At 32.8% G+C, this 16245-nt stretch overlaps 1 protein-coding gene across 1 annotated transcript in view; it reads right to left on the bottom strand.

Annotated features, from left to right (window-relative positions):
* The window catches only part of IPO7 (importin 7), a 67215-nt gene that overhangs the window by 23999 nt on the left and 26971 nt on the right, over positions 1–16245 (bottom strand). The window contains 13 exon segments of the mRNA XM_028516019.2: positions 4496–4524; positions 4527–4550; positions 4553–4610; positions 4759–4835; positions 6339–6438; positions 7064–7198; positions 8991–9081; positions 9189–9277; positions 11752–11819; positions 11822–11840; positions 13350–13378; positions 13381–13434; positions 13437–13504. Of these exon segments, the coding sequence (XP_028371820.1) occupies positions 4496–4524; positions 4527–4550; positions 4553–4610; positions 4759–4835; positions 6339–6438; positions 7064–7198; positions 8991–9081; positions 9189–9277; positions 11752–11819; positions 11822–11840; positions 13350–13378; positions 13381–13434; positions 13437–13504 (841 nt within the window).

Here is a 16245-nt window from a genome sequence, read left to right as displayed (position 1 = left end):
AACAAATTGGACAACCTGGATGAAATCGATAAATTCCTAGAAACATACAATCTTCCAAAACTAAATAAAAAACAATCAGATTCTGAAAAGACAGATTATACCTAGTAAAATTGAAACAGTAATCAAAAAAACTCCAAATAAACAAAGGCCCCAGACCAGAAAGCTTCACATGTGAATTTTACCAAACATTCCAAGAACACCTCTCCTTGAACTATTCCAAAAAATTCAAGAAGAGGGAAGATTCCCAAGCTCATTTTATCAGGCCAGTATTATCCTAATTCCACACCCAGTTAGATACTACAGAGAAAGAAATCTACATGCCAATATCCCTAAAGAACATAGATACTAAAATCCTCAACAAAATACTAGCAAACCGAATATAGTAATTCATCATCAAAAAGATCATACACCATACACCATGATCAAGTGATATTTATTCAGGAATGCAAGACTGGTACAACATTCACAAATCAACAAGTGTGATATACCGTATAAACAAGATGAAGGAAGAAAACCACATGCAGAAAATGCATTTGATAAAATCCAGCACCCATTTATGATAAAAACTCTCAGCAAAGGGGGACTAGAGAGAACATAACTCAACATAATAAATGCCATGCACGACAAACCCAGTGCCAAAATCATACTCAGTGGGCAAAATTCAAAGCTTCCCTTAAGATCGTGAATAACACAGGGAAATCTGCTTTCACCCTCTTATTCAGCGTACTGATACAAGTCCCAGTTAGAGCATCAAACAAGAAGAAATAAAAGGCATCCAAATTGGAAAGGAAGAAGTAAAACTATCTTTATTTGCAGATGACATGATCCTGTACATAAACAACCCTAAAGATTCCACCAAGAAACTACTAGAATCGATCAATGAAAGCAATGACATTTTCTTTTTCAATTTATTTCTTTTTAGACAGAAGGGAAAGGAGAGAGAGAAGCAGAGAAACATTAATGTGTGGTTGCCTCCCACAACCCAGGAATGTGCCCTGACTGGGAATTGAACCGGCAACCCTTTGGTTCACAGACACTGTTCAATACAACGGCATTTTCATATGCCAATAATGAAGTATCAAGGAAACCATGAAAACAATACCTTTTACAATAGCTTCAAAAGGAAAAAATGCCTAGGAATAGATCTATCCAAGGATGTAAAATACCTATACTCAGAAATTTCTAAGACAGTGAAGAATTAAAGATACAAATAAGTGGAAGCACATACCAAGTTCATGGATAGGAAGAATTAACTAAATCATTAAAATGTCATGCTACCCAAAGCAATCTATAGATTCAACACAATTCCTATCAGGATACCAATGACATATTTACAGAACTAGAATAAATATTCCAAAAATTTATATGGAACCACAAAAGGCCCAAACAGCAACAGCGATCTTGAGAAAGAAGAACAAAGTTGGAAGAATCACACTACCTAGTATCAAACTAAACTATAAAGCCACAGTTGTCAAAACAGCATGGTAATGGCATAAAATCAGACATAAAGATCAATGAACAGACAGAGTGCCCAAAAATAAACCTATACCTTTATAGTCAATTAATATTTAACAGGAAAAGCAAGCACATACAGTGGGCTTAAAGAGAGTTTATTCAATAAATGTTACTGGGAAAACTAGACAGATGTGTGCAGAAAAATGAAACTTACCACCTTCCTATACCACACACAAGAATAAATTCAAAAAATGAATTATTAAAAACTTAAAACATTAGACCTGAAACCAGACAAGTACCAAAAGAAAACGTAGGCAGTAAAATCCCAGATACTGCTCATAGCAGTATCATTTCTGATACATATCCCCAGGAAATGGAAACAAAGGAAAAAACAATGGTACCATATCAATCTAAAAAGTTTTTGCACAGCAAAGGAAGCCATCAACAAAATACAAAGATAACCCACAGAAGGAAGAACATATTTGCTGATACATCTGATAAAGGATTAATATCCAAAATTCATTAAGAACTTATAAAACACCAAAGAAACAAAGAATCAAATTTTAAAAAATGGACAAAGGACACAAATAGACACTTCTCCAAAGAGGACACACATATGGCCAACAGATATACAAGGCAGGACCCCCCCCCCCCAAAATCCCTGGAATCTATAAAGTTATTTATTCTTACATGTTTAAACTTTGGTCACCTTCAAAGTACTCTCTCCATTTGATGTAATACATCTATTGAGATGTTTTTTTCCCCACTGCTCAAAAACAATTTTTGAACTTGTTTTTGATTTTGATGCCTTTTAGTGTTCTGCCATTTTTTTTGTTTCATCTCTTCCACATCAACAACATTTTTCTTTGAGGATTTTTTTCATCCAGGGAAACAAAATATTTGCTTGGGGTTAAACTGGATGAATAGGCAAGGGGGGCACTGGGGTGGATGGAGCGGGCAGTATGGGTTGAGAGAGTTTGATGTGTTTGGCCAAAAGCTGCTGAGCACTAAGCACAGTATGGGCAGGTGCTCTCTTAAATCAACCATCAAGAAATGGGCAAATGCATTGAAAGAATCTTAAAAAAAAAAAAAAAAAAAAAAGAAAAAATTACTGAAGCCTAACCCAGCCTCTCACAACAATGCTAGGTGGTACACTGATAGAGGTGGGTTCCTAGAACACTCACCTAGCAGGAGAAGCCTATACTACAAGGAACCCACCCTCTAGAACATTATTCCAGGTTTTTCTGGGACCCACCTCATATGAAAAAATGGCAACATCACTAACCGGAGAAATGCAAATAAAAACAACAAGCTATCACCTCACACTTGTCAGAATGGCTATCTTCAATAAATCAACGAACAACAAGCGCTGGCCAGCATGTGGAGAAGGGGGAACCCTTTGTACTATTTGTGGGAATACAGATTGGTGCAGCCACTGTGGACAGTACAGTATGGAGATACCTCAAATAATTAAAAACAGAACTGCTTTATAATCCAATGATTCCATTTCTGGGAATTTATCTGTAAAAACCCAAAAAATCAAAAATATAAAAGTACCCTCATGTTCACTGTAGCATTATTTACAATTACCACAGATGTGCAAGCAGCCCAAGTGTCCATTAGTAGATGAGTGGATAAAACAACTATGGTAGACATACACAATGGAACACTATTCGGCCATAAAATAGAATAAAATTGTACCATTTGCAACAGCAAGGATGGACCTAGAGAACATTATGCTAAGTGAAAAGGGCCAGTCAGAAAAAGACAAATACCATGATTTCACTCATGTGGATTTTAATGAACACACTGAACTAACCAGCAAAATGGAGACAGACACAGACAGAAAACAGGCTGACAGCTCTGTGGAGGGGATTAGACATAAAGGGACAGAGAAAAAGGAAAAAGGACTCATGGACCTGGACAAGAGTGGTAATTGGGGCAGGGGCGTATAAGGGGAATAAATGGTGATGGGAAAAAATACAATTAAAGAAAACTCATGCAAAAAGAAGTACTTTCAGCACAAGGAACAAAAGAAAATATAAACTGGACATGATTTCAAAATCATATCAAAACTTATACTTTGAAGGACACCATCAAGAAATTGAAAAGATAACCCAGAGAATGGCAGAAAATATTTGAAAATCATATATGATAAAGGTATAGTATTTAGAATATATAAAGAACTTTAACAATGTAATAATAAAGAAAACAACACATGAAAATAAAGGACTAGAACAGACATTTCTCCAGAGAAGACATACAATTGTCCATAAACATATAAAAATTCTCAATATCATTAGTCATCAGGATAATGTAAATCAAAAGCACGAGAAACCATCTGATACCAAGTAGGATGGCTATAATGAAAATGACAGATAAGTATTTATGAGGACATAATAACTTGAACTTTCATACACTGCTGAAAACATAAAATGACAGAGCCAGTCACTTTGGAAAAACAGCCTGGCAGTTTCTCAAAATATGACCTGCAATTTGACTTCTAGGTATTTATTACCCAAGAGAAATAAAAACATATGTCCACACAAAAATGTGTACACAAATGTTCATAGCACCATTGTTAAAATAGTCAAAATATGAAAATAATACAAAGGTCCATCAACTAAAAAACGAATAAATAAAATGTGGTTTATCAATACAATGAAATATTACTTGGCAATAAAAGGGAATGAATGCAAGTGCTGGGACATGTGCCACAGTATGATGAACTTTGAAAATATTATGCTAAGTAAAAAAAAACTACTCAAAAAGGACCAAATGTTTTATCACTCCATTTATATGCAAATGTCCAGAGTTAGCAAATCCATAAAGGAGACAAAAAATAGATTAGGTGTATCCCGGGCTGGGAAGTCTCAGAGAAAATGGAGAGTAACTGTTAGTAAGGCTTCTTTTTAGGGTGATGAAAATGTTGTGGAAGTCTGAATACAAGGAAAAAAAAACACTGAATTGTATTTTATATGGGCCAATTTTATGGTATATAAATTGTATCTCAATTTGCACATGTACATGAAAGAAATACCTTCAGAAGTATTTCAGCTAAAGATCCATCATATGCAGGGCTCCATCTTTTTTCGAGGATCAGCATTTGGTTCTGTAAGAATCTGGTAGCAAAATCCCATAGTCTTTTGCAGTACCTAAATTAAAAAGAGAAAAGTAACACTTTATTGGATAACCAAATCCTTAAAAAAGTTAATGACAAAATGACTTACAGTTAACATTAAAACTGTGTATATGAACCAATTTTAAATGTTAGAGCAAAGTATTCCACATTAAATAACCTACCTCTTTCCTCTTACTACAGGCTGTAAATAAAAGTGTCTGGGCAGCAGTTGTAGGAGAAATGAAATCTTCAAACACATCTAGAGAATAAATTTAAATTAATAGAGTAAACAGTTAATTTCTTCAACAGTCACTGCTATAAGATGTATAAATAATGCTGTTATTAAAAGAAAACAAAACAAGAAAAAACACCTTAGCCCTGGCTAGTGTGGCTCAGTGCGTTGAGTGCCGGCCTGAACACTGAAAGGTTGCAGGCCAGGTCCCCACAGTTGGGGGAGTGTGAGAGGCAACTGATCCATGTTTCTCTCTGAGATGTTTCTGTGTCTCTCTCCCCCCTTTCTCCTCTCTCAAATAAATAAATAAATAAATAAATAAATAAGTAAGTAAAATAATCTCAAACAAAAAACCACAAACCTTAAACGTTTATAAATTTCCACACAAGGTGAATATGGAAATGTACCAAATTACCCATATAATTTTGTAAAAGCCTATCCTAGGTCTTTTCTGTACAGGCTAAATGTTAACAATCCATTAATTTCTCCTAATGATTATTTTCTTTCATATAAAGCACTACAACTGAGAATTTTCACAATAGGGTCACAAAAGTACAAACTACTAAAAGTACATTAAAATTCTTTGATTGCAACTTCATGAGAGATTTTGAAGCAGTCAATTCTTTTAAGCCATGCCCTGATCCCCAACTCTCAGAAACTGATGTTATTGTGTGTTAAAGCCAGTAAGAAAATATAAAAATACATTAAGACTTTGCTAGGAAGAGGGACAAATACTCAATATCAGCCCATTACAATTCTTTAGTTCCAGGGAGAGACTCTGTGTGATTCTAGCTTCGAGTATTCATCTTCTCAATTCCCACATTATATGATGACTAATGCAGGATTCAAGAGTATAGTTTAGACACTTAGTGTTGAATTTCTAAGTTTTGACATGAAGCACATCTAAAAACTTAGTAACACTACTGAATCTGTGTCTGCTAAAAATTATCAAATGCTATAATTAATGAAATGTCCTCCACTGAAATATCTAAAGCAGTGATTTCCAATCAGTGTGCTGCAAAAATTTTTTAAAACATGCAATACCTGACTATTTAGTCAGGAGCACTGACCTTTTTTTCCCTTAGACTGTCAAATTTAAGAAATGACAGATAGCAAGCATATAACTGTCTGGTGTGAATTAATTAAAATTATATCTATGTTTTTGCCAGATTGGCAAAGAACATTCTTGGTGTGCCACACAATTTTAGTGATTAGATTATGTGTGCTGTGATATGAAAAGTGTTGAAAACCGCTGGTCTAAACAATGAATAACTTACACTGAAACACAAGATTATCTTTTTGATCCTCATCCAAAGGTATTTTTTTCATTGCTTTTTTAGAGAGGAAGGGTGAGGGCAAGGACTGAACCTGCATCCTTACTGTGTATGGAATGCTCTGACCAACGAAGCCACAATGGCTAGGGCGACAAAGATTTCTGAGTACAAAAGGTAAAAGACTTTGATACCCCCTAGGTATACTATATACGAACTTAACTGACATTTTATTTCTAAATAAGTGAAAATCCCTTACCAAACTTCATGCGTATATATTCATAAGGGTCTTCTTGCCAAAGTTCTTCATCGGCATCTGTATAGCACATCAATGGAAAAATAACATCTTGGATAATGCCCTGAAATTTAAAAGTTAAGAAGGTAATAACCTTAAGTCAGTCTTAAGATTTAAACCTTCAAATTTCTGTTAAGTGATGAAACAAAAGTAACTCCATAATCTACAATACATATTTTTTAAAGCTTAATATCACGCTTTTTACATTTTCAGATCAACTATCAATGTACCTACTCTTCCCTCTATGCAACAAATAATTATAAAATAAAATATGTGTACGTTGGTAGTAATCTGAGAAAATACCACAGGAAATTTTAGTCCATCAAGTCCTACAGTTGTAAAGAAAGCAAAAAAAATTACTCATAAAAATAATACATAAGCCAATTACCCTCAAAAACAATCTGGTAAAACAGTCCTTTGCCTACTCCAAATCACATGACTAAAATTTTAACTAATCATAGTCCAATAGTAAGAACAGTTTGGATGAAAAGGTAATCTGAATATTCATAAAATAGCTTTTATAAGTTCATGAGGGGCGTTTTTCCTCATTTTTCTACTCTACTCTCAAAACAATGACCACAACTACACTAAGCAATACAAGATAAAAAAACTCATTTTTAAACCTTTTGGAATTTTATGTTATTTCCATTGTATTTTCTAGAAAAACATTTCAGATAGAAAATTATTACTTGTATATGAGGCTTCAGGTTCTTCCAGGTGAGTGCATGAGAAACTCCTTGATTAATATAATTTAATGTCTGTTGTAAAACTCGAGGAGCCATGTATTGCTTCTCCTTGTACTGATATAACACCTTCAATAAAACCTTTGGGAAAAAATTTTGATCAAAAACCAAACACACATTAATGACTTGCAAGCCAGCAAAAACATATGACACTTATCTTAATATTCAGGTCATCATCTTTCTCAGAATTAAGTAATTAAAAAAATTATATACTGCAGAACTGCATTTATTCTCAAGGAAACCACTTAAATCAACAAACTGAAATAATACTCTATCAAAGGACTAGTTTCTGATTAAATATAAAAAGAAGGGTAATTCATATGCTACTTATTAAACATAACGCAATATTCTGAGACATCCCTATAATTGTTAAACTCACCTTGTAGGAAAACATTACCCAAACACTCACCTACATACCCTATTTAATGTCTGGCAAGAGTTTTGATCCTACTTCATATTTCAAGAACAACCAATGTCAAAAATAGGGTGACTAATCCCTCAAGGGGTCTGTTAAGGCAACACTATTTTCACCATAATGCTGTCATTATTTGCCCTTTTTACTGTGTTTAACATTTGCATGAATGATACAAAAGAGTAGTGAAACTTGTATCTAACATGAATGGGGTGGCACCAAAGTGAATCAGCAGTCATATTCTTTACGGCCACATAATTATAGAACAAGCTTTCCTTACAAACATCCTTATAAAAAAACGAGAAAAAAAGAATGTCCTCAATGAACCAGAATTATTATAAATATTATTAAATGGGAAAAATATAAATAGCATGTCTTCTATATACCAAAGACAATAAGAAGAAGAGCTGAAAATAGTAGCTTGTTCCATCAAACACTATCATATACTTGAAAGAAAAACTGATAGACCAATTATGGTTATTTAGACTTGTACATATGGCATTATTTTTTCTCAAAAATGAATAAAATCAGCCTGTTGCTTCAAAAAAATATCCAACAATATGTTACTTGTGTTAAAATCTGAGCTTTCAAGCAAAAATTATTTGAAAATATTTCTGATGAGATTGGTATTGGTATTAACGATTTAAATTGCAAAACGAAATGTATTAACATTAGGAAAATCTGCATTAATTCAATGAATCGACATCCTCTAAATGTCCAGTGAAGAATGTTACAAAATCATGTATGGATGAAAGAGCCATCTAAGCCCTATACAGACCAATGTGTGTTATTATAATGGAACATGAAATGTTCAGTCAGTTAGTTTCAAACTTTACATTGCAATTAACCTTTAAGAAACTACACCATTCAATTTTGGTGTAATATTAAAGAAGTTCCAAAACTATGTGAAAAGTCTATTGAGCCCTGGCTGGCGTAGCTCAGTGGATTGAGCGCAGGCTGCGAACCAAAGTGTCCCAGGTTCGATTCCCAGCCAGGGTACATGCCTGGGTTGCAGGCCATAACCCCCAGCAACTGCACATTGATGTTTCTCTCTCTCTCTCTCCATCTCCCTCCCTTTCCTCTCTAAAGATAAATAAATAAAATCTTTAAAAAAATGATTAAAAAAAAGTCTATTGGAACATTCTTTCATTTCCCAACTTATCTCTAAAGCCAAATTGTCTTTATGTCCACCAAAACAAATTAAAACAGACTGAATACAGATGCAGATGAGTATACAGATGACTTTTATGAAGCCAGACATTAAAGACAATAATAAAAATGTATTAACAATACCATTTCCTCTCACTAAAAATTTTTCATTTTGGAAAATTTATTTTTAACAGAAAACATCATCTACATTAATATGTAACAAGTTTATTGTTATTTAATTTCTAATAAAATAAGACAGAAATTAACCTAATAATACTATGTTTTTATTTAGAAAAATTATCTTAGACTTACTTGCTGCACACCAACAGCAAATGCCTTCAGAAAGACTTCAGCAAATTCATTATACTCCTTGGAAACATTGCCAGGGCTTCCATATCTAAAAGAACATTAAAAATGCCCATTGTTTCTTTTTGTTTTATATCAGCACTTATAAACCAAAAGTCTGAAAAAATGAACTTAAATCATCATATATCTGGGAGCTTACCTTTCAAAAGCCTTGCTAAAATATGTAAAGCCCACTTCTTACATTTCCACCATGGTAACTCAGGCCTATCATCTTCTTCAACTTGAAGTGTTTCCTTATTTAAAGAGACATTTATTAATGATAGATAATAAAGATGATAAAATGTAGGAGAAACAGTATGAGGTGAGAACAGATTCTCAAAAACATGAATCCTCCTCCTATAGTGGCCTTTCACACTAAAGAGCTAGATTTGAAAAAGTCCTAACCCTTATTTAAATATGAGGCACTTCCAGTACTTCAGCTACTTATTCATGAAGGATATGCTTTTTAAAATTCTTTTCACGCTTAAACCAAAACATTTTACTCAAGTCCCACATAATATAAAATCAAGGCCATGGCAAGTAGTTTAATCAAAACCAGTATAGTTCAAATCAAAACACTGTGAGAAACTCCATTTCAGAAATATTAGTATAAATAATAATACATGTATGAGAATATTCATTTGCAAAACTATTTGTAATAGTGAAAAACTGCCAAGAACTTTTCATTAATAAGGGAATGTTTAATTATGGAACTTCCATAAAAGATGAATAGATTAGATCACTATATTTACCTCAGATATCCTGACACATTTTTAAGTTATGGCAATTAAAACTCCCATACATTGTCAGTGACATCAATGGAACAACTACATTAGAAATCATATACCTATGCTGTGACCCAATTTCATTCTTCGGTTTTCAGCTCAAGAAAAATGACAATATATATGATCACAGAGACTTGTGTAAGAACATTCATAGTAGTTTTATCTAATACTAAAATTCTGAGACCACCCACATCCATCAATTTGTATATCCAACTTTTATATAAACAGTAGTGTATCCACATAATGGGATACTACTTAGCAATAACTACCACAACACAACTTAATACATCTGATAAATATATTAAGCAAAAGAAGGTAGATACAAGAAAACGTACTTTTACATTAAGTTCTAGAACAGACAAAACTAATCTATGATGCTGGAAATGAGAATGTGATGGTAGGGATGACTAGAACAAGCCATGAGTAACCATGCTAGGTGATTTATGTGGGTGCAGGTGACTGTCATAACTCATTGAACTATTTTCTTATAATATATGCATGTTTATGATTGTAAATTATACCAAAAAGGTTCAGAATATGAAAATTTATATATATTTTATAGTTGTATTAAGTATATACAGAAAAATACACATCAAACTACAACAGCTTCCTATGAAGTGAAGGAAATGTCCTATTTATTTATTTTTTAAAGTAAAAATTTGTAGCTTATTGCTACAAGACAGGTTTCTCCTTTTTCTTCTTTTTTTTAACTTACACCACTAAGAAAATTATGTTGGATAAATAGCAGAACTCTTCCATGTCTGTGTAAAATAAATTCAGCAAGATTTTTTTTTTTGAAGATTTTAAAAAAGTATGATAGAAAAAGCACTAAAATACATTAAGTAATTCAGGATTGTAAAGTCCCTCCTACCTCTCCAGAAAACTAATCAGTAATTTTCAACCTTTTTCATCTCATGGCACATATAAATTAATTACTTTTTTGCCAACCTGACAAAAATAGTTATAATTTTGATTCATTCATACTGGATGTCTATTGCTGTATTGGCAGCTGTCATTTTTTAATTTGACAATAAGGAAAAAGTAGCCAGTGTCCCTAACTAAAGTCAAGTACTACATGTTTAATAAATTCTTATGGCATACCAGGTGAAAATCCACTAAACTAGATTATAAAGAAAAACTAGTTATTTTTAAAATTGTGATTAATATAAAAAGAAAAAAGCATAGTTGGATACTTCTGTATGAACCGAAAACCACTGAATCAAGATACTTTGAAAGGGTCAGTTTATGTTTTATAAGTTATATTTCTATAAAATTATTTAGAAAAACAAGTAATATAACTATAAAGTTTAATCAACTTACAAGTTTCTTTCTTGTTCATCAGATGTCTTAAAAAATTATTAGGCTAAAAATCTAACTATGGACTTTTTAAAAGATGTAATTTATATATAACATTGTATTAGTTTAAGGTATACAACAGAATGATTTGATATATGTATATATTGTGAAATGATTACCATAAGTTAATCACCAGGAAGGTGGTCAAAAGGAGCAAATCCAGTTATGAGATATATAAATTCTGGGGATGTAATGTATACCATGATTACAGTTAACAATATTGTATTTGTATCTGAAAGTGCTAAGAAAGTCAATTTTAAAAGTTCGCATAACAAAAAAAATTTATAACTATGAGAGGTAATACATGTTATGAGCTCTTAATTAAAAACTGAAAAGAAACAGAAGTATCAGGATGAAATTAACAGAGATATACTAGCATTTAAACAATAGTATATGAAATAACGCTTCACAAATTTTTACTAAGTATATGCATATATGTAAACAATGAAATGGTGTCTATCTAGAAATATCTGCATCATGAACCACCAAAGTTTATAAAGATGTTACAGAGAATAGCAGTTAACATTCTCAAAAGATTAAACTAAATATTTATGTTTAGTAATGTAAGAGATCACAAAGAGACTTACATTAGGTACATCCCTGTTCACAACAGTCTTCAAAATTTCTATCCATTCTGTCAGGTTCTGTTGGTTATCAGCTCCAGTGGTAGTGTATACTAAATTAAAATCAACTATTAATTTTTAAAATCCTATGAAAGAAAATTACACTTTCTTTTATTCTATACAACACCTACGAAAAGTATTTCATTCAATCCACATTTCTTGTTTTTAGTACACAGGCAATTTAGTTAGTTACCTGTACTGGAGAATTGTGGCAAAGACAGTGGGCATCCTTGTCTTCTTCCCAAATTACTGGAAATATATCTTATTTTCACCATAAGGTGTATTTACTGTGGGTTTCTCATGAACATTTTCTCATCAAGTTAAGGAATTTCAATTACAGGATTCTTAGAATTTTATTTAAAGCAAGAAGGACATCCTCAAGGTGGTTTACAGGCCTTTCTTTTCAAGTTACGAGTTAAATCACAAGATTTCTTACTGTTATCCATTCTTGCATTCTTAGAATAAATCCTCTCTCTCTTTTGTTTTATAGTGGTGGGATGGTGGTGATGGTAAAATCGTCTCTCTTAGTAGGCTCATAAAATCAATATCCTATTTAGGATTTTAGGACATATTTTCACAAATGAGAAGAGGCTATACTCGTATTTTATATCAAGGTATGCTAGTCTCAAAAAATTTGTTGCAGAGATATTTTGTCCTATGCCCTAAAATAATTCACAAAAAGAAATTATTTTTAATCTAAAAGATAGAGGTTCTACCAGTGGGAAGAGTAGAACAGTACAGTATACCTGTAGTCTATCAAAGCACTTTAAAAAGAAATAACTGCATAAGAAGAGGCCATTTAAAGTGCTCCTAGGTTAAGAATGGAGATATTAGATTATCTTTAAAGACCTAGCAAAGACATGCAAAATCCAACCAAACAAGGGAGTGAGCAGTTACAGTTTCAGTGGAGGTCAAGTCATAAGTCTATTTAAATGAGATTTAAAAAGTAAATGCATGAATTGCACCAAGGTCCTGGTGGAGGAGATGAATCGTTCTATGGCTATATGGTACAAAAAGAACCAAAATTTTAATCCTGATAAAAAACTCAAGGTTTCTTACATAATTATATACACTGAGAATACAGATACAAACCATTTCCTTAGTGGTTACCTTTTACTCCAAAGATTTAGAATATACAAAAGTGTTGACACCCATTATGATATGCCAGTCAAGCCCACGGTATTAGTATTTTTGTGTAATGTAAGCTTAGGAATAGGTTTTGTAATTATTGGGGTAATCTATGTATATTTTGCATATCAGGGTACTTGTTAGATATAAACTATAATCAAGTAACTGATTTTCAGACTTGTGAATTCTTAAGGTGAAAGGTACAAGAAAAAATTTATTAATTTTGTAAATAATGTTGGATGGTTTAAGAGAACTTAAGACTGACCATTTATAATTTAAGATTATTAGACTTGTTTGTGTATTTGGGTAAGTATGCTTGGTTATACTTTTAATATACTTATAATTTTGGCAATTTATATTTGACTAACAAATCGTCCACTTAATCTAGATACACTGGCTTTTTATACTAAAAAAACCGGCTTTATAAAAATTACCTGAACAAGAGCATAGAAGATCTTGAAAATTGTTTCTGAATGAGAACAGACTGATCAGACTGATCAGGAAGAAGCTGAATAAACGGTCCTTCAGCACTGGCAGGAAATGCTGCATTGCTGCTACCAATGGACTCCGTTCCTCTGGTTTCTTGTACCTTTGGGTAGGAATACAAACTAATTCTGTAAAAATTTACTTTCACTTCACAATTTTATTTATAGATGACATACAAATTTACTTGTTTGTTTATACAAATAAAAGCAAATAAAGAAAAACCTACTCTGCAACCAAAAGCAATTTTAGAAAAACTTCAAATAATAAAAGAATATATAACATTTACTCAGCATTTACCATCAGTTCATAATCTTCAAGGCCCCATTAGTATCCTCTTTTCTATAGCTGAGGCAACAGAGGCACAGGCAAGGTAACTATCTTCCCAAATACACGATCTAGATATGACCTCAGCAGTCAAGATCCAGGGTCTGCCCCTCTTAACCACTTCATGATGTTATTTCTAATTCTGAAGACTGAATAACTGAAGAGCTACAATGATTTGGCTTTTAAACATTAGCAGCCAATAGATATAAATCAATTATATTTTATCATCTTAAGTAATTTACATTCAACAAATTAAGGCAGAGTGGCATTTATAAAGTAGAAAAATATTGTATTTCTAAAAGCATTATAAACCAGAAGTTTTTTTAATAAACCCACCCAGCAACAAAACCCAACCTCAGCAGGCTATTTATGATCATCATTTATTCCATTTGGAGTAAATATTCACATATTTTATAGCCAATATATAATAATGTGTTTTATTATTGAGTGTGGTATAGATTTTTTAAACTTTTCTCCAAGATTTGTTTATTTGAATGTTCCTTATTTTAGTTATAGAAATTACATATAAAATCCACATAGTAAAATTTTAATTATTCAGTTCCCTGGAGCTCCCAGCCACCACTGTGAGAGAAACATCTTGTTTTAAAACTCAAAAAAGGGTTAAAATTCTTTTTTCCTTTGTCAATGTCAGATAACATTACAAAAGATAAAAGGTATGTTATACCTTTTTCAAATTAGGAGAGTATAATTATACTTGGTTCCCTTTTCCCCATTCTCTGAAAGAGCTAATCAGTTACCAAGACAAACAGGTGTGAAAAAAGCAATTCTACTTTTAGCAAATCTTTATTTTACTATGTAAGTTAAAGCTTTGTGAAGAGATTCTCACATATCATTGTGAAAATAGTCTATATAAGCAAGTACACTGCTTAACAAATAAGATTGGTATCAGAGAATGACAGCATAACACATATAAGCCTAGATTTCATAACTTTATTTCTAAATTAGTAAAGGATACTAAAAATGTCCATAGTTAGTAAGAATAAGGCCTGGATACAGCATATGCATAATGCATTAGCAATGTTTTTCTTAGTTGACATTTCTTTTAAACAACAACAGTACAAAACCACTGCAGGTATGTAATCAGCAAACAGGCAATTAACACTGTAGCACGCATGAAGAGCTTATGCACTTGACTCATATTCATGTGAGGTATAGAGAGAAATCCAGTCTGGATTATGGCCTTGTCACATACACACATAAAATACTGTGATAAGCTGTAAGAGGTATATAATACAATCCCCAATACAGTACATTGTTAATCACTGCTGTGAAAATACCATAGTTTGGTAAATGGTAACTAATTTCTTGCCAGTGTCTCTGAGCTTCAGAATTGCCAAACATAGGAAGTTTTCCAGAATCTGAATAAGAATCAAGAGAAACTGTTCACTGCACAGTTAGTCCTATTAAGACCACAGTTGTCACCAAAGCACCATTTCTCCATATTTTATTCAAATTCGAGTAGGAAAAAAAATGGGACCAGTGGCAGGATACTTGCAGCATACAGTCACTTCTTTTCTTGATCAGAGAATGTTGCCAATTCTTTGGAATTAGGAGTTTGGTAGGGTTTTAAATAATGTTTCATTTCCAAACAGTTAAATATTGATTTTTAAAAAATGTCTATGAAGAACTAGCAATATTTTCTTTTTCCTTTTTTAAAAATTTTATTTATTTTTTTTTAGAGAGGGAAGGGAGGGAGATACATATATATAGAGAGAGAAACATCAATGTGCGGTTGCTGGGGGTTATGGCCTGCAACCCAGGCATGTACCCTGGCTGGGAATCGTACCTGCGACACTTTGGTTCGCAGCCTGCGCTCAATCCACTGAGCTACACCAGCCAGGGCAAGAAGTAGCAATATTTTCAACTTATGATAGGTTTAACAATGGGTTTATCTGGATGTAACTTCATCCTATAGGAAGAGCTCTAATTTGCTTGAATGATGATCTTCAAGTGTGAAATGGGGAGGTACCTAGTTTTACTGAGTCCTTAATGGTTAAAAATATTATCTGAGACTCTTCTTGTACAGTAAAAGGGGTTCTTTATTAACTTTTCCATCCTGCTGCCAGCCCCACGATGAGCTTCACACCTGCAGCAGGTTCCAAAAAAGGGCCTGCACACTTGCTGCGATGGCACAGTGCCCCTCCGGCCTTCCATCTTCACTTGTTGCTGGTACAGATTTCAATATCAACATTGCTTAATATGTATAACATGAACCTTATTTCCTTCCTAAATCCAAAAAATCCTGAATTCTAAATCACATTTTGCTCCATGATTATGGCTAACGAATTGCTAACCTGAGACATTTTCACTTATGGATCCCTTAGCATTTTAGCTGGATTGTTGAAAGGTCTGTTGCTTTATTTCAAAAGGGAAATTAAATAATCGAATTTTTAGTATAGAACTATGAAAAAGTAACTCCAGCTTCCATTATTAAGGAGTCAGTAGGCATAACAGCTTTGCAAAATACAAAGTAGTGTTTAAGAAGTCATTCTAATTTTT

This window comes from Phyllostomus discolor, chromosome 6, assembly GCF_004126475.2.
Source record: "Phyllostomus discolor isolate MPI-MPIP mPhyDis1 chromosome 6, mPhyDis1.pri.v3, whole genome shotgun sequence".
NCBI classification, from domain to species: domain Eukaryota; kingdom Metazoa; phylum Chordata; class Mammalia; order Chiroptera; family Phyllostomidae; genus Phyllostomus; species Phyllostomus discolor.
The sequence above is the reverse complement of the archived record's forward strand: the minus strand, read 5'-3'. Positions and strand labels throughout refer to the sequence as shown.